We start from the raw sequence: 23,661 nt of genomic DNA, 5'->3' as shown, positions 1-23,661 counted from the left end.
AAAAATTGTTTTTCCGGGATCCTGAAGTTCTAGGTTTAATTCATTTAATTTACTGGTTATGTCAATCAAAAAAGCTAAATCCAATAGCCAAATATCATCTTTTAACTGTTTGTATTCGTCGCCCCTATTGGCAAGAAATTGTTTAATTTTTTTCAATTAAATATGGTGCAGGACACCGGAATGTACAGAGGATTTGAAATTGGAAGTGATCACTGTTTAGTCTTGAGCAGGATAAAATTGAATTTCATATTGAAAAGAATAACATGTAAGAAAGTTTTAAAGCGAATAAAAGTTGAGCAGCTCTCAGATGTTAAGTGTAGACTAAAATACAGAAAGATTATTGAAAAGAAAATGAAAGAGTTTGAGAACAGGAATCAAACCTTGGAGATTCAGTAGCAAACTCTGAAGAAAATATTGATTGATTCTGCCAGAGAGGCATGTGGTGAGATTGTGTGCAAGGATAAAAAAATCAGAACTCCCTGGTGGACATAGGAAGTTAAAGAGGCAGTGAAGGAAAAGAAGAAAGCATATCAAAAGTTCCTGGCAAATAAGTCAGCTTTTACTCTTACAGAATACAGAGACAAATGTAAGAAAGCTAAACAGTGTGTAAAACTAGCTAAACAAAAGTCATGGGAGGACTTTGGCAAGAATATAGAAAATAAATATCAAGGAGGTGGCAAAATATTCTGAAAGTTGTTGAAGAAGCTTAGGAATGGAGGAAAGAGTGCTGTAAAAGTAATTAGAGATGATAAAGGTGAAATGAAAACAGGAGAAAAAGATATCCTTGAAGTATGGAGTAATTACTTGGAAAAACTGCTAAATGAAACAAGCAGTGATGACAGCACAGTGATAAAAAAACACTGACCAGGCATGCAGTCAGGAATACATATCCATACTTGAAGTAGAAAAAGCCATCAAAGGCTTGAAATGGAAAGGCAGCAGGAGTAGATGATATTCGACCAGAAATGCTGAAGTATGGTGGTATAAGAGTCTTACAGTGGCTGCACTGCATAGTTCAGAAAGCCTGGACAGAGGGACAAATTCCCGATAATTGGAGTAGAGCTCTCATAGTACCCATATATAAAAAGGGAAATAAAACTGAATGTGAGAATTACAGAGGTATTTCCCTACTGAGTGTTCCTGGCAAAATCTATGCAAGTATACTTGAGAAACGGTTGAGAAGAATTGTGGAAGAAAAGCTTGGTGAAGAACAAGCTGGATTCAGACCAAATAGAGGCTGTCAGGATCAGATCTTCACTTTACGACAAATAGTTGAGAAAGCATGGGAATATAACAAAGATCTGTATTTAAGTTTTGTCGATTTGGAAAAGGCATATGACAAGGTGCCAAGAGAGAAGCTATTCAATACACTGTAGTTATATGGTGTCATTGGGGCATTATATCAAGCAATACTTAGTCTTTATTTGAGTTGTAAGTCAGCAGTTAGAATTGAAGGAAGTACAGGAAGATGGTTTAATGTTAAATCTGGTGTGAGACAAGGATGTACATTATCCCCTCTGTTATTCATTATATATATGGATCACATTATGAAGGAAAGTGGTATTAAACCTGATATCAAAATTGGAGATGTTAATCTCAGCTCTGCTTTATGCGGATGATGTTATACTTCTAAATAAATCCACTACAAGTCTGCAAGATTCTTTGACTAAATTCAATAGCTCTTGTAATAGATATGGTATGAAGGTCAGGAATAAAAAGACAAAGACAATGAAAATAGGCAGAATCATTGAAAATGTCAACTGTGTTGTGAATGAACAACCTGTGGAACAAGTAAAACATTTCAGCTTCTTAGGCACGATTTTTACTGAAGATGGTAAATTAAATATAGAAATAGACAACAGAATCAGCAAAGTTGGTATGGTGGGAAGTCAATTGAATAAATTCATATGGAATAAGAGAGAAATTAGTCGGAACACTAAATTAGCTATATACAAGACAGTGTTCAAACCAGTTTTAACTTATGGATCTGAGAGCTGGGTCAGAAGTAAAATGCTTGACCAAAGACTAGAGACCGCAGATATGAGAGTCCTGAGAAAGATTAGAGGCGTGAACAGATGGCATCAATGGCAATATCATATTAAAAATGAGGATATTAGGAAAGAAATTGACAAATTGACAATTTCTGGATGCTGACAATTTCAATTGTCAGCATCCAGGAATGCGTTAGCAGAGCTAATCTCAGGTGATATGGTCACTTAAATAGAATGGGAGAGGAAAGATTAGCAAAACAAGTGTTCTCTGCCAGGTTGGCAGGAAAACGACCCAGAGGAAGACCAAGATATAGGTGGATTGATACGGTACAAAGTGCCTTAGACGATAGAAATATAAGATCTGATAATGTTGGAGTCTTGACAAGTAACAGACTGATTTGGAGGAAAATTGTAGATAGGAAGTTAGTAATGATGCAATTTTTTCATGTAGTACTGTCATATCCTGTACATCCCTTGAGGGTACATGGCAGGAATTTGATGATGATGAATCTTTGAAGAAATTTGCCTTGACTTAACCACCTGACATCAGCATGCATAAGCAGCTGAGAAGGTCCATCATTATCACTTTCTTCCATTTGCAACTTAAAAAGGCGCCCTGCAGAGTTTTTGCCCGAATTGAATTGGAAATCTTGAAAGCTATGTTTATAATTTCTTTCATATTTAAAACTTTAGCACACAGTAGTTGTTGATGTATAATACCGTGATACTGTAAGAAATTAGGAAAATTTTCATCGTGCCTACATAGCTTGATAAAACCGTTGCGACGTCCTGTTAAAGTTGGTGCTCCATCTGTGGTAATTGACACTAGTTTATAAAGAGGCAGTTGAATGGTCTTGCTCTAACTCTTAAAGCTGGTAAATATATCTTCACCCCATATTTGCCCCTTTAACGGAATGATAGTAAGTAATTCTTCTTTACTAGTAAAGTCTTTAAAAACCATTCTAATAAAAATAATCATTTGGGCAATGTCAACTGCATCAGTAGATTTGTCCAACTGAAGTGAAAAGGCCTGACAATCTTTAATGTCCTGCATTAGTTGCTCTTTTAGATCTGAATTTATTTCTTCTACTCGTTTTGCAACTGTATTTCGTTGATAGCAGCAACCATTTCTGATTTATTTTCAAAATTACAAAACGATTCAGCTGCTGCAAGAAATGCTTTTTTAAAAATTGCCCCATCACTAAAGGGTTTCTTATGTTTGGCAAGAATATGGCTCACTCTTAACGATGCAATAAATAAAATAAAATAATTTGAAATAAAATTCAATTTAATATAATCGAATTATAAACTGGAATTATTGTACAAAAAATATTTATTTTAAGTTTTTAATTAACGTAAATTTTAGATAGAACCATAATATAGATTATTATTTAATAACTTGGTTAACATTATTTATTTGCTTTATCGTATTCAGACTCATCTATATGTTATTTTGAAAATTGAGACAAAATAAATTTGTGATCGACCCCAAAGCATTATGCGATCTACCTGTAGATTGCGATCAACATTATTGACACCCCTGATGTAATCTATTCAAGTCCACCTGTAAGGCCATTACAACCACTTTACTCTGCATTGTTTGTCCCATTTTACCATCATCTGCGAACAGCTGCATATCACTAGTTAAACCCATTTCAATATCATTAACATGCAAAGTGAAAAACAGTGGTCCCTAAACTGACCCCTGCAATACACAACTAGTGACCTTCCTCTTTCGGGATACTACATTCACATACAACTTTCAGCCAGTCACTGATCCAACTCAGAAGTCTGTTATCCAATCCCATCTGTTTCAATTTATTTAACAGTTTGTCGCATGGCAGTCTGTCAAAGCTTTTGCAAAATCCTAGTATACCACTATATCTATCTCTCTTATCCAAGGTATTTGTCACCTTGTTATATTACATAAGTAAGCTAGTAAAACATGATCTCTCTTTAACAAACCAATGCTGATATCCACAGAGAAGGCAGCTGTTATCAACCCATTTCTGTATCCTACTTCTCACCAATCTCTGTAGTACCTTCACCACATCCAGATATATTGATTTGAAGCTACAGCCTTATCACCATTTTTATGCAGTGGAATAATTTTGCCCTCCTTCCACTCCCTTGGAACCTGTGCTAAGACTTATTAACAGGCATGTCAGTGTTACTGCCAATTATCTTAGGACGAGTGGTGATATGCTTATTGACATCAAGGTTATTTATTTCCTCAAATACCTCCTGCTCACTCACAGTTAAGCCATCCCCTCCTATGTACTCTACATTTAATTTCCTCATTATTCCACTCTGATAATGATGAAACACCCTTATAAATTGATCACTAAATACCTCAACAATGTCTTCTTACCATTTTACGATTTTCATCTATTAACATCATCTTACCATTATCATTCTTCCTTCTACTTGCCACATATCTTTAAAAAAAAAAAACCTCTAGGGTTTTTCTTCGTCTGATTTGCCAATTTCTGCTCTCATACTGCACTTTTCTTTTCCTTACTAACTGAGTCACTCTCCTGGCTTGTTCTTTATGCTCTTCATGTAAATGATTATTACCATTATTCATCTTGCACTGTCTCCAGAGTTTCTTCTTCCAGATTTCATGGTTAAGCTCCTCATTCATCCATTTTGTATCTAACTTAATTAGTCTTTTGGCCTTCGGAATATATTCACACATTGATGCTGTTATGTATTTCTTTGTCAGTTCCCAAGCAGCATTTATTTCCTTACTGCTGAACTCCTCGTTCCATGATATAGCTCCAAGCTGTCTCCTAAGCTTGTCATAATCACTAGCCTTATATTTCTACATATATCCTTTCCTCACAAAAGTCTGCATATGGCTAGCCACAACCAATGTGATTACTTCATGATCACTCTTGCCAACTGGAGGAAAGTGTGAAACCCCACTCACAATTACATCCTCTTATGAAATGATGAGATCTAAAACTCTCAATCCTCACGTGCCCTCCTTTATGTGCTGCCTGAAATTAACTTCCAAAACTAAAATAAATTATTATACAGATGGTGTAGGAGTTAGAAAAAGTTGAGAAGAGGTTAGAGAAGTACTAGAATGACAAGAAATATAAGCAACAGAATAAGAGAAAACAAAGCACTGAATTATGTAAGATATTATTGAGTAATGATAATCAGGTTAGTAAAGTAGAATATAAAAACGATGTTATATGGTATGGTGTTTAATTAAGTATGCGATTCATGACTATGTTCCTACTTCAAGTTCACCAGGAGAAAAAAAATCAAGTATAATCAATGCAGTTGAAAAACAGAAAAGTAAATAAGATATTAGTTATCATGTTTACAAATTATTTAATTAGCGATAAATACAGTTTGAGAGAGGGAGAGAGGATATGAAAGGATTACCAGGAAAAGCAAGAGAGTGAAATCATTTGACTGTTATGAAGATATGACAGTACTGAATTAAGAACGGTTATGATGGCATCATATTCAAAGCACAGGCTTCCTAGAAGGAATGGTTGTGAGTTTTTGAATGTGTAGAGTTAGTTTGAAAGAAGAATGAATTTATGTAAGAGGGATGGCATGCACTCGAAAATGTATTTGATAATAGGAAAAATTATTTATTTATATAATAACAAGTGAATCTGTGAAACTAGATCATGAGGGAGGAATAGTAAGAAATTTGTCCTCAAGATTGATGAAATTATGCATCTGTGTTAATTATACAAATATGCATAATCATGGAGGTAATTATGATGAAAGGATGAATGTGTCTTTGTCCAGTTCAGACTTATTAAGTATTTGCAAAGATATTTGCCTAAGTGAGGTATTAGATGCAACTAGAGAAGTTGTCCAAGTGGGTCATGTGGACTACAGAGTTGAATATACAAAATAGCTTGGAGGTAAGTTACATCTGTACACAAATGCCAGGAGTATCAGGAACAAAGGTGTAGTGTTTGTTGCCTTGGTGAACACGTACCCTTCGATTGCTCCCAAGATATATTAACTCTCGTCGACAAGCTTATACGTTGGTTATGCATTACTAAATCACTTAAGGAACTGACAACGTATATAAGAATATAAATTAAATTACACTTTAATAAATATTTCCGATATTTCGGCAACGTCACATTGTCATCTTCAAAAGGAACTTACAAAAAAGGCACATGCATGTAGGCACTACAACACAGTAACTGAGAATGAAGTGATGAAGCCATTGTTCTTCTAAAAGTCCTGATGGTGCCCCCTAGTGGGCTATGTAGGTGTTCTTGGCCGTTGCTTAGTACCCATTAAGTTGATTTGGCTATATATTTCATAATCATAAATGATCCTAGGTCTATAACAACTCCACTACATATTTCCTTTGTTACACTCCACCTTATACCAGACAGTTTAAATTCACTGCTACATGGAGAACTGATCTTCAGCCCAACGGCCAAGAACACCTACATAGCCCATTAGGGGGCACCATCAGGACTTTTAGGAGAACAATAGCTTCATCACTTCATTCTCAGTTACTGTGTTGTAGTGCCTACGTGCACGTGCCTTTTTTGTAAGTTCCTTTTGAAGATGGCAACGTGACATTGCCGAAATATCGGAAATATTTATTAAAGAGTGATTTAATTTATATTCTTATATATGTTGTCAATTCCTTAAGTGATTTAGTAATGATATATTAACTATACGCAGTCCAAGATCTATTAACTAGAATCGAGCAAAAAGGGTACAGTTTTTTAGGAAATACAGACAGAGGGAGTAGGAATTGCTGCTGATGATGTTGCATGATTTAGAGAAGAAAGTGATGATTGCAATATTAATAAGTTCTTCATGTAGCAGTGAATTTGAAATGTCTGGCATAAGGTGGAGTGTAACAAGAGGAAATACATTGTGGAGTTGTTACAGACCTAGGATCATTTATGATTATGAAATATATAGCCAAATCAACTCAATGGGTACTAAGCAAATAATCATCATCAGTGACCCATTCTCTTTTCTCAAGAGGAGAATGTGTCATCTGTAAGGGAGAACATCTAGGACATATCAGATGAGGATGGATGAGAATGATTTTTGCATGAAGACAGAGTAAAATATTCCATGTTAGAAAGAAAGAGAAAGCTTACCACAGCAGTAACATCTGGTAGAAAACCTTTGATATGATAAGAGGTAATGTTAAAGAAAAGTATGTGAGTTAAATAACTTGTGACTATCACATTGTCACATTTACATCATCCCTGAATGTTTGCGTTTTCATTAGAATTGATATTGAATAATGAGCTTGGCCTCACTCCAGAAACTAAAAATAATTCCATTACATGAAAAAGAAGATCCATTAGTGAAAAAAAAAAAAATAGTGGTAGAGTACTATCCCAGGAAAACCCTTCATAATACTACAGAAGGGAAAAAACTGGACATTTCTGTATGCACATAGGAATCCAGAATGATCAAATTGCCAAACATCCTGGATATTTTTCCTGAGGAGTAGGAGGAAGATATGGATTCTAGACATCCACATTTCTCCTAAAAAAAGAAAACACAGACTAATAACAACAAAACCTCTGAAAATCAAAATTAGAAGCAGTTAAATCCTTCCAACTCACATAATTATACATTCCCATAATGGAATTATTGTGGATTCTGCCAAATATCAATGACATCGAGATCCTCTTGCAGAAGTAAAAGCCAGCATGCCATTTTGGCTGCAGGCAGCATATTCAAACCCTGAGGTCCCTATATTATGGTATTTTGCTATTATTTATAAGAGAGAGCAGGATAGGGATGGGGTTTCTCCACAGTAGTTTGCATTCTAGTGTGCAATGAAATCCCATTTCAGCAGATCCTCTCAATACGGATAAAGGCAGTTGTCATTTTCCTCTCAGTAAGATCTCTTTTTTACAATATATTATATTTTCCTGCCACATGGCAAATATTTCCCAGGGTAACCCTGATGATCTCATTTTGTAATCATCTCCATCCTACTTATGGCCACAACACACTGGATTATACACACTAGCATGAAAGGAAGGATCATTGAGTGCATGCTGTAAATCATAGCCTTAGCTTCAATGCTGAAAGCAGTGCCTTTTCCCATATGCCTTTTCAAATGCAAAATATTGGAATTAACATTCTATTCTCCATCCTTTTTACTGCTACTCATTAGGAAGTAGAAAATATTTACAGGAGTAATCATTTTCTGTAAAAATCTTGCATAATTGTTTTATTTATTATGTTTTTACAATTTTATATATATTGAGTGAAAATTGTATTTAAAAAATATGTTTTTGTTACATGTTAAAGATAATCTAAAAATGTATTTATGTGTTTGCATTTAGTAATGCAATTGCATATGTTAGTATTACCAGAGTTGCTATGTGGTTAAACAGTAGTGATATAAAAGTAAACTTAAATATAATATAGAGAAAGCTCTAATGAACCAAATAAAGAGTTAAGTTTTCTTATTTGGAAAAGTTTTTATATACATCTATACTTACTCTCCAAGGAAGAACTGTGAAGTTAATAATTAAAGGAGAGTACAATGTATCAAGCCTTCATAGATTAATGAGAATATTTTGTGTTTAATGAAAAGCAAGTGATATGTATTCCAAGAAGTAAGATGGAATGTGGTCAAGTTCTTTTATTGGAAATGCATTTGGAACTGTCTGAGCAATTATTCTTCATGCCTACTTTAGAACAATGAAAGAAAGATGTGTTTAAGGAAACTTGGTTACTTGAAAGAAGACATATGCAAGTATATTAGTTAAGTGAGGCCTTTTAACTTTGATTGTATTCTAAGAAATTTGAGTGAGAAGGCAGAATGAATGAGCAAACAAAAACAATAACATAAGTGCTACAAAAGAAGTTCTCATATGGCCAAATGAAACTACAGAAATTTGGGCTGAATGCTATGTTCAGGTTGTTTAGTAATTCTCTTGAAAGAGATCTGTCATTCCTTTTCTCTATAGTACTACAATTAGCAAATTAATTTCTGCTATTCCATATATCTAAATTTTTAATACATACAAATAATTAAAAGGTCATTCGAGAAATTGCTCAACATGAGCTTAATAAAAGTATATATCTTTCACTCTGTAACCCATAGTATTTGATGTTATCTTTCAGAATTGAATTAAACTGTGAGTTAGAGAGTGAAAGATATATACTTTTATTAAGCTCATGTTATTTCTCAAATGACCTTTTTAATAATTTGTATGTATTAAAAATTTAAGTATATGTAATAGTAGAAATTAATTTACTAATTGTAAATTAATTTCTACTATTCTAAAGTAATACTATAGAGAAAAGGAATGTTCAGATCTCCTTTGAGAGAATTACTTATTGTAGAGAATTGGATCTATTATATATATTTAAAATAAATATTTTATTATTTTTATTAAAAAAAGTTCCAAGAAGCAAGATGGAATCTGTAGTAAAGTTCCTTTTATTGGAAGTGCATTTGGAACTGCCCAAGTAATGTATTCTTGTGATTATTCTTTGTGCCTACTTCTGCAAAATGATGGAAAGATGCATTAGGAAAACTTGTTCAAGGAAACTAGAGGATATATGCAAGTATATTAGTCAAGTGAGATCTTTAACTTTTATTGTATTCTAAAGAATTTGAAAGATAAAACTGAAAGAATAAATGAATAAGTGGGACAATAAAGAAATAAATAAAATAAAGGCATAAAGAAGAGCCTGATTGATTAAATGTTGCATAGAAAGTTCTCATATGGCCAAGTGAAGCTACAGAACTTTCAATTGAATGCTGTGTTCAGTTTGTTTTGTGAAGCATTTGATGTTATCTCTCAGAACTGTATTCGACTGTGAGTTAGAGAGTGAAAGATATATTTTATTGAGCTCATACTGTGTATTTCCTAGAATGGCCACTTAATTATTAGTATGTATTAAAAAGTTAGATATGTAGAATAGTAGAAATTAATTTACCTGTTGTAATTCTATAGAGAAAAGGAATGTCAGATTTGTTTAAGAGAGATAAAGTGAATTACTTGATATATATGTATACAGAATTTGTATCTGTTGTATAGATTTATACATTCTATATATTTATGTTTTATATATCTTTATATATATTATAGATTTATACATATAAAATAAAAGTAAATATTTATTTTTTTATATTTGAACTTCATTTTTTAGAATACACAACATGTTGATCCTTGAAGTCAATGCACCATCACGATACGAATCTGAAACATTCTAACCAGCTGAAATTTGCTGGCCTGGTTGGCCGAGTGGTTAGCATATCTGCTCTCCAAAAAGGCTGCGGGTTCGAATTCTGCCATGGGCATGGATGTTTGTGATTGTCTGTGGAAATGCTAGTGGTGGGTGGTAGATAGCATTGGTGTAGATGTAGTTGGTGGAGACAGAGTTGTAGAGTAGGTGCCCTTCCTCGATGAGTCTTTGGACTCCCTGGAGATGTTGCGTAATAATAAAATAAAAGTTTATATTATTGTCAGAATTGTATATTTGACACAGTCGATTGACAGTATAACATAACAGGCACAATTAAGCTTTCAAATATAACTGGTCACTGCACCAGTCAGATTGAACTCTTGTAAATTTACTTACCATTTAGTGTGTACACAACATCCACATAAACAAATTGGCACATTCTCTTTAAAGAGATAAACACTAACATTTGCAGGGCCTACGGCAAGAGTGCATATGGAGGCCCAAATACCATGTGTCTAAATATTTAAAAGTTATAAATCAAACTATTAAACTGAATAAGTTCTATCATCCTGTCTTGAAAAATATACCTTCATAATGACAAAAATGGAAAAAATGTGAAAATTTTATATGGCTAAAATAGAAAAACATTGAAGATGACTAAATTTAATTATTATTGCACATGTGGGTGTTCTATGGATGGGTCGGCAGTGTTTGTATGAGTAATAAAATAAAAACATATATAATTCATAAATTATTATATATTTATTTCATAAAATTTATTTCCCCATAAGATTGATTCTGAATCGTTCATTTTTTTTACCTCATTTATTTATTTATTTAATTTGTGTGTGTGTGTGTGTGTTTGTGATATACAGACCCTCTAAAGGACATGGCATGGGGCAGGTGTCCTTTTTGCCTAGGTCTAAGGGTGGCAATGCACTCAACCAACCAGATTCTCAGTTTATACAAAAAAGTCTTACATGTGAAATCATTATATTTGTGCTGTAGTGATTGAACCATGATTTCTTATTTGTTTTTCTGATATATTTTAGGAAATTATACCTGGACTTTATTTAGGGCCTTATTCATCTGCAATGAAATCAAAGGTAAATATGTGTTGTTTTTATTAATATCTCTTGGCCTTCATGTTTTGCTCGTATTATCTTTATTTTTTGAGAATAATACTGCTTTTACTTTTTTCTACATTTTTTTTAAAAATTATTAGAAATATAATACTTACAAATTTTGCTAACAAAGCTGTAGGAGTGATTAAACTGCCAAATTGCTTTTGTTAGTTTTTGTTACAGATTGTTGTTAGTTACAGAAAATTCTTAATAATACTTTAATAATAGTTGATGAAAAATGAGGGGGAAAAAAAGCAATAGATGGTAATTTTTAAATGCTATTGTTCTAAAAAAAATGTTTAATTTTTATCCAATCTAAAAATGAAATAGTAGTTACCTAAGCAATAAAAGTGCCCTTTCCGCATATGCCCATTTTATGTTAATGTTGTAAAACTAACTCCTACCTGATTATCTTCCTGACCAGGTATACAGTCTAATACTGCTTTTTCAAACACCCATGACTGCCTTCCATGCACTGCCAATATCTCTTTCTCTCACTTCCAAATTCTTACACCATGGCACATCTTATGCTGCAAGCTGACTCTTCTGCTGGTCATAATCACCTGCTTTGTAATTCCACATATACCCCTTCTCAACAGAAAATTCTGTGTGTCTGGAAATCTCTCAGGATTGGATTTGCTTCACCTAGTCAGAGGCAACATGTCTAGATTAGTTACTGCTAAGTTTTCTGATTCTAACCAGATCCAGGAGTCTCAAACCTTGTGTTTCCTCTATTACTTGTTGCTTCTGATAATTATCTCTTAACAGCTGTATAAATTCCATTTCCTTTCCTCCTCATGACTATTTCTCCTTGCAGCGTATGTTCTTGTAGTTGAAATCCCCATAATAATTACTCAACCTGCATTCATCATGCTGATTTGTCAATGTATATGTCATCTATATTATCCCATATACTCTCACCCTATAGTAGCACCAACTATATATTTCATCCTGTTGGCCTCTATCTCACATGAAATAGTTTCAAATGAATTGGCCACTGTTTCGCTATCCTTCTCTATACTTCTACTTTTTGTGGCTTCAATTCTTTTGTTATCATTAACAAAACCCTCTATTCTGTTCCCCTCTGTCTTCTCTGAAAATGCTGTATTCCTTTGCATTCTGTCCCTGAGTATCATCCTCAGTCAGTCAAGTCTCACTAATGCCAATAACTTTTGACCAAGTTGAGCTAACCAATACCAGAAACTTTCTCTTCTTTATTTTGAATACTTAAGGCATTAGTATACATAAACTGCAATATATCCCCTTCATCCTACAACCTCTCTTACACCTTGTGTTGATTATCCCACTAAAGTTAAGAACTTGTGAAGCTACATTTTTCATCATGTAATCACTCTTGCACTTACTCATCTCGAGGTTGTCTGGACCCACACTCATCTGCACCCCCCCCTCCACTCACAAACACTGGTTTCCCTTTGCTCTTCTGAACTCTCACTGAAAATGAAAATTACTTTTTCAGGATATCTAACTTTGAATCTATTCAAATACAAACCATTCACCTTATATTAGTCCTTCCTTCCATCATCAAACTCACTCTCCATACCATTCTTCCTGAAAAACCTGTGCACTGATTCATTTGCAATCATAGCTCTTCATCTCATCTTGCCTCTGTCATACTGTGGAAGTAGACTCACAATGTTTACATCCTTCACTTTTCTAAATGGCTTGTACCCCCCCCCCCCCAACTCTTCCATATGTTACCAGCTAGAGCTTAGTACCTGCCAAAGTGCCTTCATCTTCCCTGTCTACATCTTTAAGGTATTGTTAACATCCTCTGGCTTCAGAGAAACATAGTTTCATTACATTGTCCTCAAGCACTCCTCTTATCATGGAATCAATACCAGATTGTATCCTTATCACTTATTATCCTCTTCACTTTTTCATATTCTGCTTTCTCACCTCGCATCTCCCCTTCTTTCGCTTCTGTGTCATACCACCCACCAGACATTTCTCAGAAAGATTTTATATTGTATGAAGATTCAATTATAAAACATGCAATTGATGACCGTGTTACTACTTCAGATTTTCCAGGTCCTAAAATCAAAAATCAGTGAATGTATTTGGAAAGCAGAATAGAAAAGTAAAAGTGATGGTAGTTCTGGTAGAAACCAAGTGATTTCACTAGTGATTATCAGATTAAATACATGGTGGGGTGTTACAACAAACCTATTGAACAGTTTGCTGGTGACAATGAAATGCATTGCCAAATAGATATAATAGGAACTAAATAATCAACCATCATGAGTTACTTTACGAGGGTGGTCTGAAAAGTTCTCAGCCTAACAATGAAAAAACGAATTTATAATTAAAAAAAAAAAATTTTTTTTTCAACGTAATCTCCCTTAAGACTAATATATTTATTCCAGCAATGTTCCAGGGCCATTATTAAATAGAGTGTGAGATATGAAAGGATTTCTGGAAGAAGTAGAGAAAGTGGACATTGTTAATATATTACTAAGATATGATAGCACCGAATTAAGGACTATGATGGCAAAGGATTAGATAAGCTGTAGAAAGAATGGTTGCAAGATTTTGAATGTGTTAACTGAGTTTGAAGAAAGAATAGATTTATATAAGTAGAATGGCCTGCACTTGAATGTGTTTGGTATCAGGAGTCTAGAGAAGTTATTTATTAGTATGAGACCTAAGTGGAGAGTCAGAGAAACAATAGTAAGATGGAAAGAATGATGTTTAGTTGCGTAAGAGCAACTAAATTATGCAACTATATTAATGATATGAATATGCTTATTCATAGAGGCAATGATGAAAGGATGATTGGGTACTTGTCCAATTTGGACTTAAGTATGTGCAAGGATGTTTATATAAGTGAAACATGAACAGAGATCTAAAACATTGTACAACTGGATTATGCAGACTACAGAAGTGAGCATACAGAAAGCACATGGAGGTAACTTATTATGTCTGCACAAATGCCAGGGGAATCAGGAACAAAGGGGTTGAGTTTGTTGTCTTGCTGAATACTTTGTGGCCTTGGGTTATTGGCACTGGTGTAACCTGGCTCTCAGCAGTGACTGATGTCAAGTTTAAAGAGTACAGAATTGTTAGGAAGGATAAATAAGATAGGAGAGGGTGTGAGGCTAATGATATTGGATGATTTGAGTCCTTTGTGATAGAAAGCTATGATTTCAATATTAGCAATAATTTTCTATGCAGCAGTGAGTTCGAAGGTGCGTGGTGTGATGTGGAGTCTAACTAGATGAAATACATGGTGGGGTGTTACAACAAACCTGTTGAACAGTTTGCTGGTGACAATGAAATGCATTGCCAAATCTAATAGGAACTAAATGATTAACCATCATGAGTTACTTCATGAGGGTGATCTGAAAAGTTCTCGGCCTAACAATGAAAAAAACGAATTTATAATTAAAAAAAAATTTTTTTTTCAACATAATCTCCCTTAAGACATACATTTATTCCAGCAATTCTCCAGGGCTATTATCCTGTCCCAGTAGTGGTTCTCAGTAAGATCTACAATATACCCTTTTACAGCTACAATCACCTCTTGATTCGAAGAAAAACGCTGACCAGTAAGGAAGATTTTAGTTTTGGGAAGAGATAGACATAGGAGCCAAATCTGGGGAATAGGGTGGATGTTCCAACAATTCATAGTGCAGATTCCTTAATTTTCCTATTGCCAAAACACCTTTATGAGCAGGTGCTTTGTCCTGATGAAAAATGATTTTATTCTTCTGCAAACCGAGTCTTTTCTCATGAATTTTTTCGTCTAGTCTGGTTATAAGATTGGAATAATATTCCCCAGTTATTGTTTTACCCTTTTCAAGATAATTAATAAACAAAATGCCTTTAGCATCCCAAAACACCAATGCCATGACCTTTTCTGCTGATGGAACCAACTAAGTCTTCTTTGGCGCTGAACAATCCGTTTCTGTCCACTGTTTTGACAGCTGTTTGGATTCTGGTGTGTAATGGTGAATCTAAGTCTCATCCATAGTAATAAATCGACGCACAAAATCAGTTTTATTCTTGTTAAAACGCTCCAAGCACTGTTCAGAGCTTTTCATGTGAGTGCATTTTTGATCTGCTGTGAGCAAGCGCGGCACTCATCTTGTGCAAAGCTTTTTCATTTGCAATTCTTCATGCAAAATATATCTTACACATTCTTTTGAATTGCCTATAGTCTTAGCAATTCACGCACTTTGACTCGCTGGTCATCCAATACCATATCGTGCATTTGATCAATGATTTCTGGTGTTGTTACACTTTTTGGACATGTTGCACGTGGATCATCTTCAAGGTTGGTATGGCCACGTTTATACTCGGCAGCCCATTTGTTAATTATCAGAAATGAAGGAAAAGAGTGCCCATAAACTTTTATGAACTTCGAATGAATTTCTTTTGGCATTAAACCTTCTTTTACAAAGAATTTTATAACTGCACGATACTCAATTTTATCCATTTCAAGGGATACAGACAGCACTTGTGCCTCGGACAGCTGTATAAAACAAACAACCTGATAGAATGACTTGCAATTTCACATGGATGCTTATGACAGATTTACTAATTTAGAAAAAAAAATCTTGCCGATAGTGTTGCCATCTATGGTCGAGGCCAAGAACTTTTCAGACCTCCCTCTTAGTTATCCGAACATTGATTGGGTAGCAGTAAAATCTTGGGAGAAGAGTTTGAAGCCTCCTCTGACACTCATGTGAAAGATTCTACAAGAGTTAGAGGAGGGTTTCAGTTAAAGATATGACTGTTCTGCTTTCATTTGGTTGAGAGTGAAGTGGCTAAGTGTGGATATTCCATTTAGAAAACATTACATGCTGAACTACAAAGCCAAAAATTATGACCAACTGAGGAGAATACTATGTTCAATTCTATGGTACCAGTTGCTAGATGGGAAGGATATTGGCAGTGGATGGGAAGTATTTAAAAAAAACATATATCATGCATCATCATCAAATTCCTGTCATGTACCCCCAAGGGGTGTACAGGATATTATGATAGTACTATATGAAAAACTTGCATCATTGCTAACGTTCTATCAACAATTTTCCTCCAAATCAATCTATCTGTCAAGAATTTGTTATCAGATCTTTTTAAATTTCTATCTTCTAAGGCACTATTTTACTGTGTCAGTCCATTATATCTTGGTCTTCCTCTGGGTCTTAATGCTGCCAGCCTGCCAGAGAACACTTGTTTTCCTAACCTTTCCTCTCTCATTCTGTTTAAGTGACCATACCGCTCTGCTAACACATTACTGGATGTGAATAATGTGACGTTCTTTTGTGATATCCAAGTTTTTAATATGATATTGCCATTGATGCCATCTGTTCATGCCCCTAATCTTTCTCAGGACACACATGTGGTCTCTAGTCTTTGATCAAGTGTTTTATTTTTAACCCAGCTCTCAGATCCATAAGTTAAAATTGGTTTGAACACTGTGTACACAGCTAATTTAGTGTTTTGGTTAATTTCTCTATTATTCCATATAAATATTATTCAGTTGACTTCCTAGCATATCAGCTTTATTGATTCTGTTGTCTATTTTCATATTTTATTTACTGTCTTCACCAAAAATTGTGCCTAAGTAGCTGAAATGTTTTACATGTTCTATAGGTTCTCCATTCACGATGCAGTTGATATTTTCAATGTTTCTGAGTGCCTAATTTCATTGTCTGTCTTGTTATTGCTGATTTTCATACCAAATTTATTACAGCAGTTATTCAGTTTAGTCAGGGAATCTTGCAGACTTGTACTGGATTTCTTTAAAAATATAACATCATCTGCATAAAGTAAAGAGCTGAGATTAACATCTCCAATTTTGATATCAGGTTTACTACTGCTTTCCTTCATAACATGATCCATATAGATAATGAATAACAGAATGTAAATAACAGATAAAGGGATAATGTACATCCTTGTCTGACATCAGATTTAACATTAAACCATCTTCCTGTACTGCCTTCAATTCTAACTGTTGACTTGCAACTCAAAGACTAAGTAATGCTTAATATAATGCTCCATCGACACCTCATAACTGTAGGGTTTTGAATAGCCTTTGGCACCTTGTCATATGCCTTTTGCAGGTCTACAAGTTATATTCCCATGATTTCTCAACTGTTTGTCATAAAGTGAAAATCTGATCCTGACAGCCTCTATTTGGCCTGAATCCAGCTTGTTCTTCACCAAGCTTTCCTTCCACAACTGTTCTCAACGTTTTCCGAAGTATACTTGCACAAATCTTACAAAGGAACATTCTGTAAGGAAATACATCTGTAACTCTCACATTCAGTTTTATTTCCCTTTTTTATATATGGGTAACTATGGGAGCTCTACTCCAATCATCTGGAATTTGTCCCTGTGTTCAGGCCTTCTTGAACTATGCAGTGCAGCCACTGCAAGACTTATATACCTCCATACTTGAGCATTTGTGATCGAATGTCATCTACTCCCACTGCCTTTCCACATTTCAAGCTTTTGATGGCTTTTTCTACTTCAAGTATGGATATGTATTCCTGACTGCATGCCTGTTGCGTGGTTTTTGTTTAGCAATTTTTCGAAGTAATTATTCCATAAATCAAGGATATCTCTGTCACCAGTTTTCATGTCACCTTTATCATCTCTAATTCCTTTTACAGCACTCTTTCCTCCATTTCTGAGTTTTTTCAACAGCCTCTGGAATATTTTTCCGCCTTCTTGATATTTATTTTCTATGTTCTTGCCAAAGTCTTCCATAGACTTTTGTTTTTTACACAGTGTTTAGCTTTCTTACATTTGTTTTTGTATTCTCTAAGAGCACAAGCTGACTTATTTGCCAACAACTTTTGATGCTTGCTTCTTTTTCTTCACTGCCTGTGTCCACCATGGAGTTCTGATTTTTTCTATCCTTGCAGACAACCTCACCACATACCTTTCTGGCTGAATCAATCAATGTTTTCTTTCGGACTTGCCACTGAATCTCCGAGGTTTGATTCCTGTTTTCAAACCCTTTCATTTTTCTTGAATTATGCTTCTGTATTTTAGTCTACAGTTCATATCTGAGAACTGCTCAACTTTTATTTGCTTTAAAACTTTCTTATCTGTTCTTTTCAATATGAAATTCAATTTTATCTTGCTCAAGACTAAATGGTGATCACTTCCAATTTCAAATCCTCTGTACACTCTGGTGTCCTGCACCAAGAATGCACCACCACCTCTACAGATCAGAGCAACGAAAGAAGCCGCAGGCTTCCGCGCGGGGGGAGGGTTGCGTTAGGACACGGGTTGAGCTGCTTCCTTTACTGGACGGGAAAATATGATTATCCGAAAGGGGGGAAGAGTCATGAGGGTTGAGTTGGTGGCCACAAAGTTGTGTTTTGCTATAGATATAGGTGGTATCTGTTCATCAACGAATGGTTTCTATTGCACCACTACCTCTACAGCTCAGAGCAACGAAAGAAGCTGCTGGCTTCTTTCACCAGAGGTGGGGGGGGGATGACGTTAGGACCCAGGTAGAGCCCGCTTCCTTGCCCTACTACTACTATTGCACTATTTACCTCCAGGGCTAAGGTCAAAATGTAACATAGTCAATGAGACGTTTCTTATTCCTTGCCTCTTCTCTCCATGTGAATTTGTGTGCATTTTTATGTTGGAACATTGTGTTAGTAATAATCAAGCCATGTCCTGAGCAGAAATCCAAGCGGTATTTGCCATTATTATTAGCTTTGCTCTTTTCTCTAAATTTTCCCAAAATATTTCTATATATCTGACAGTCATTTCCTACTCTGCTATTTAGATCTCCAACAAGCACCAACTTTTCCTTTTCATTGTTTCAGTTCCTTTCTCTAAAACCTCAAAAATAAATTCTTCCACTTCTACCTTAGTGGACCCTTCTGTGGGACACGTACAAATTAGTTTCATTGTCCAATTCCTCATTCTGATATTTGCCCACGTCATTCTATTTGATATTGCCTGCCATTCAAGATTAGCCTTGTATTTATTGTTGAATTCTAAAGCTTCTTCTTTTCCCTGATTGTTATTGCCTGAATATAACATTTTGTATTTATTGCTTAGAAAGATTTCACCAGTTTTTGTCATTTTTGTTTCAGTCTCTCCTATTATGTTGATGTGGTACTTATCCAATTCTTTTGCTAGTTTCATTTCTTTGTCATTCAAGCTTCTTATGTACCAATCTTGAACTCTGGTGATGTTGAGTTGGGATGTGTTACAGGATTTTGTCCAGTAACTGACTTTTCGCTGTTCGTCCTGGTTCCCTGGGAACAAGAATAGGGCCCTGTGACACCCTAGCCGGCATGAAATTTTGTCATGTTGTACCATCATTTACATTGTGGTTTAAGCCAATAAGAATATAATTTGGTCGGCTAAATCCCAAATTGCCAGCCTATCCTTGTTTGTTTAGTATCCAGGTAGATAGATACCTAACAGGGTGCATCATGAGAAGGTGAGGATAGGACATTATGTCAGAAGCCCTGGTTGGTTTCTGCATTTGTTTAAAGGCTATGTGGAGGTCTCTTCTCAGTTATACAGCTTTGACTCTTAATGATGGAATATGTTGGAATATGTCTCTAGTGTCTGAAGAATAAACAGGGTGGGAATGAAATGGATGTAGAATATTATTAAGTAAGAGGTTTTGAGAAGAAAGAGATGTGGAAGGAATACCATTTGTATAAAGGATGGTGTCAGTTATGAAATTATAAGGCACAGGTCAGAATAATTATGATTGTGTGGAAAGCTGATGCAAGTATGAAAATAAACTGGCTCTGTAAGTTAAGGACAACTTAAAATAATTCTCTCATTATGTTGTAAGTAAAAGAAAGAATGAATGTGAAGGAATAACTCCTGAATGTAGGTATGCACGTGGCAAATTCAGAAGAGAGTGTTCAACTAATCATTGCCCATTTCTCTTAAAGCTATCAACCTGGTGTATGCAATGTAGAGCTCTGTTATCTTTACTGGATAAAGAAACACAGGTGTATGAGGAGGAGGAGGAACTAAAGTTGTTACATAAGCAGAATAAGAATTTAGCAGTAGGGGTTGATGGAATAGCACAGATGCCATAAGAGTGTTCTTTTACCTGGCTGAAATGGGATCGTCATTTCACCATGTGAAATGATGATCCCATTTCACATGGGTAGTGCAGAGATTGGTGTATCTAACTGTCAACCTATCAGTATCTCTGTAGTGGTGATTGAAGATTCTGGAAGTGGTGGTAAGAGATCACATATAGAAATGGGTTGATAGAGAATCTACTTTGCATTGAAAAGCATACATTTACTAAGAGAAGGTCATGTTTGAGTAACTTGGTCATATTTTATAATAATTTTATGGTTGAGTTAGACAAAGGGAATGGATACACCATGATACATTGGACTTTTGCTAAAGCTTTCAGGAAATTGTACTGGATTTTAAAATATTATCTTTAATAAAATGACTAATAAATATCTAAAAGTGGTGTTTATGGTTGGTTGTTCTTCTGCAATATTTAAGGTGATAAGTGGGATCAGTCATTAGCACATTGTTATTTACTCCTTACCTTGCTTATCTTTGTATCATGTAATCAGGAATGCCACTCACATGCAGTATGTGGAATTTATCAGGCGAAGGATCTTGGAGTTTTAGTAGATAGGAACTTGAAGTTCAGAGACTATATATGAAAGATTGCAAATACAACTCTAATTGCAATGTTAAAATTAACTTTGATGTAAGGATATCAGTCATTTTGCCTCTCTACAAATCTTTGATATGACTTTATCTGGTGCATTGTGTGCACATCTGGTTTCCCCAGGTGCTCTTTTCTCCAAATTTTTCCAAAATATTTTTGTGTCTGACAGTCATTTCTTACTCTACTATTTAGATCCTCAACAAGGACCAACTTTTCCTTTTTCATTGTGTCAGTTGCTTTTTCTAAAGCCTCAAAAATTTCCTTTACCTTCTTAGAACCTTCTGTGGGACTATAGGCACAAATAAGCCTCATTGTCCAGTTCCCCATTCTAAAATTGCCCACATCACTCTACTTGAGACTTGTATTTAGTGTTGAATACTATGGCTACTCCATTTAGTTACTTAATTATTTAATCTTATCTCATCATGTTGTCCGATCATTGCATTTGTGGAAATTGGAATTTATTTAGAAATAGACAACAGAATAAGCAAAGCTGGTATAGTGGGTAGCCAGCTGAATAAATTTGTATGGGAAAAAGAGAGAAATTAGACAAAACACCAAACTAGCAATAATGGTATATGGTAAATGTAGCAGTATACAAGACAGTGCTCAAACCATTTTTAAGTTATGGATCTGAGAGTTGGGTTAGAAATAAAGCACTTGATCAAAAACTAGAGACCACAGGTATGAGGGTTCTGAGAAAAATTAGAGGAGTGAAACTGATGGCATCAATGGCAGAACCATATTAAAAATGAAGATATTAGAAAGCAACTTGACATTATTATTCAAGAATCTGTCAGTGGAGCTAATCTGAGGTGGTATGTCCACTTAAATAGAATGGGTGAAGAAAGGTTAGCAAAAACAGATGTTTCATGCCACGATGTCAGGAAAGAGATCCAGAGGAAGACCAAGGTCTAGTTGAATTGATTTAGTCAGAAATGGCTTAGAAGCACAGAATATTAGATATCACAATATTGGAGTGCTCACAATTAGTAGATTGATTTGGAGGAAAATTGTTGATAGGAGATTAATAATAATGTAAACTAAATCATGTAGTGCTGTCATAGTAACCTGAACACCTCTTGGGTACATATTAGGAAATTGATGATAGTTAATTTTAATAGAGCCCAGTTAGTTAGATTGTCTGATCATTTTCCAACAAAATACAAGTATAAAACATGCTAAGTATTGTATGATGTCAATATCTTTGTTACAGGATGTCCTACAGTATTTTCTTTAATTAAAATTATGTAAATTTTTATTTTCTTTTTATAATTATAATTTTCTTGGGTTAATGTGTTTATGCCATGAGGAAAGTGAACTTAATTGGTTTATACAATAATAAATTGAATATAGCATATATTGCTTTATGCATAATATGATTTTTGAAATTAATGAATATAAAGATTGTCATTAGAAACATATTGGAATTTTAGATTTTATAATTTGAAGTATTCTAAGTTTTAAGTAGTAATGATACAAAATTTTGCTTGTTTTGTCAAAGTTTGTCAATTTCTGGTTTTTGAGTTAAAGCATTGTGATGGTAGCAAGTAATGGCTGCCCTTTGCTGTAGCCTCTTCAGAAGTGTTGCACATACTGGCATATGCATGAATGAGGAACATAGTAACAACAATGCACCTGTTGGAAAGAGATGTGTAGGGAATTTTAGAATGTGACAATGGAGAATTCTGGAAATCTTTCATGTAGAAAGAAAATCAGTTAAAAGTTGTCAAGTCATGACAGTAATTAGGATAATAGCTGTTGCAGAAATATAGAGAATTTGTAACTTGCTGGATAATATGAAGTATTTCATGTAGAAAGAAGTATTTTATAAGCCACTTATTATGTTAGGACATTAAAGACTATTGTGGCTGTTTGGGGCTAAAAAACTCAACTTGCTATACATATAGCAAGTCGAGTTTTTTTGGTTGTTTGTTTTTCCTCATTTTTTCTTGCCAATTGAGAAAGTGAAAGTTCTCAATTTTATGTTAGAATGGTATATGGCAAATTGAGTTTTATTGGTTATTTGTGTTTCCTTGTTTTTCATTCATTTTTCTTTTCATATAAAACAAAATAATAATAATAAACAAATAAAATAAAATTGAAATTTGAAGAAGATAACAGGACTAACAACTAAAATTTGCAAGTGTCTCTACAACCCTTTAAAAGGAACGCAAGTGTTCAAATTTAATGAATTACAAATCCAGAGTTGAACTTTCTATTTGATTATGAATGTTAATAAATCTGTAATTGTTTTCATGAATTTCTTAAGAAAAGATGGACCAGGTATGCAAACTTGTAATTATCAAGGAAGTAAGATTGTTTTGAAAACATAAAGGAGAGAATTATCATTAGTAATATATACATATAGAATCAAATTTGTATGCATAGTTTTCAGCATAGAAATTTAATATCACTTTCAACCGATATGACAGCAGTTTATTACAACTAAAAGACATAGACTTATGGTAATGATTGTTTCAAACTAACAAACATGTTCTCACTTGTAATTTTTACAATATCAATTTACACATTACATTTGACTGTCATTATAGTAAACGCTGTTATAACAAAAGTCCTCACCAAAGTCTCATAGGTAGAATTTTATGCTAAAGAAAATATTTTAATGTTATAACAAACTGTTTTGTTGTCCCTACAAATTTGCTGTAGCAAAGAGTTGAGTGTATAATTCATGTAAGTT

The 23,661-nt window shown here is 34.4% G+C and overlaps 1 protein-coding gene across 2 annotated transcripts in view; it reads left to right on the top strand.

Annotated features, from left to right (window-relative positions):
* The window catches only part of LOC150101593 (serine/threonine/tyrosine-interacting protein-like), a 264,341-nt gene that overhangs the window by 37,402 nt on the left and 203,278 nt on the right, over window positions 1-23,661 (top strand). For both annotated transcript variants that reach the window (XM_090400470.1, XM_090400471.1), the window contains exon 3: window positions 11,225-11,278. In XM_090400470.1, coding sequence (XP_090256596.1) covers window positions 11,225-11,278 — 54 coding nt within the window. The remainder of the gene's footprint in view (window positions 1-11,224; window positions 11,279-23,661) is intronic.

Source organism: Typopeltis vanoorti, chromosome 11 (genome assembly GCF_054136105.1).
Source record: "Typopeltis vanoorti isolate ZY-2024b chromosome 11, IOZ_Tvanoo_1.0, whole genome shotgun sequence".
Lineage (NCBI taxonomy): Eukaryota > Metazoa > Arthropoda > Arachnida > Uropygi > Thelyphonidae > Typopeltis > Typopeltis vanoorti.
Note: the sequence above shows the minus strand (reverse complement) of the source record. Positions and strands in the feature narration are given on the sequence as shown.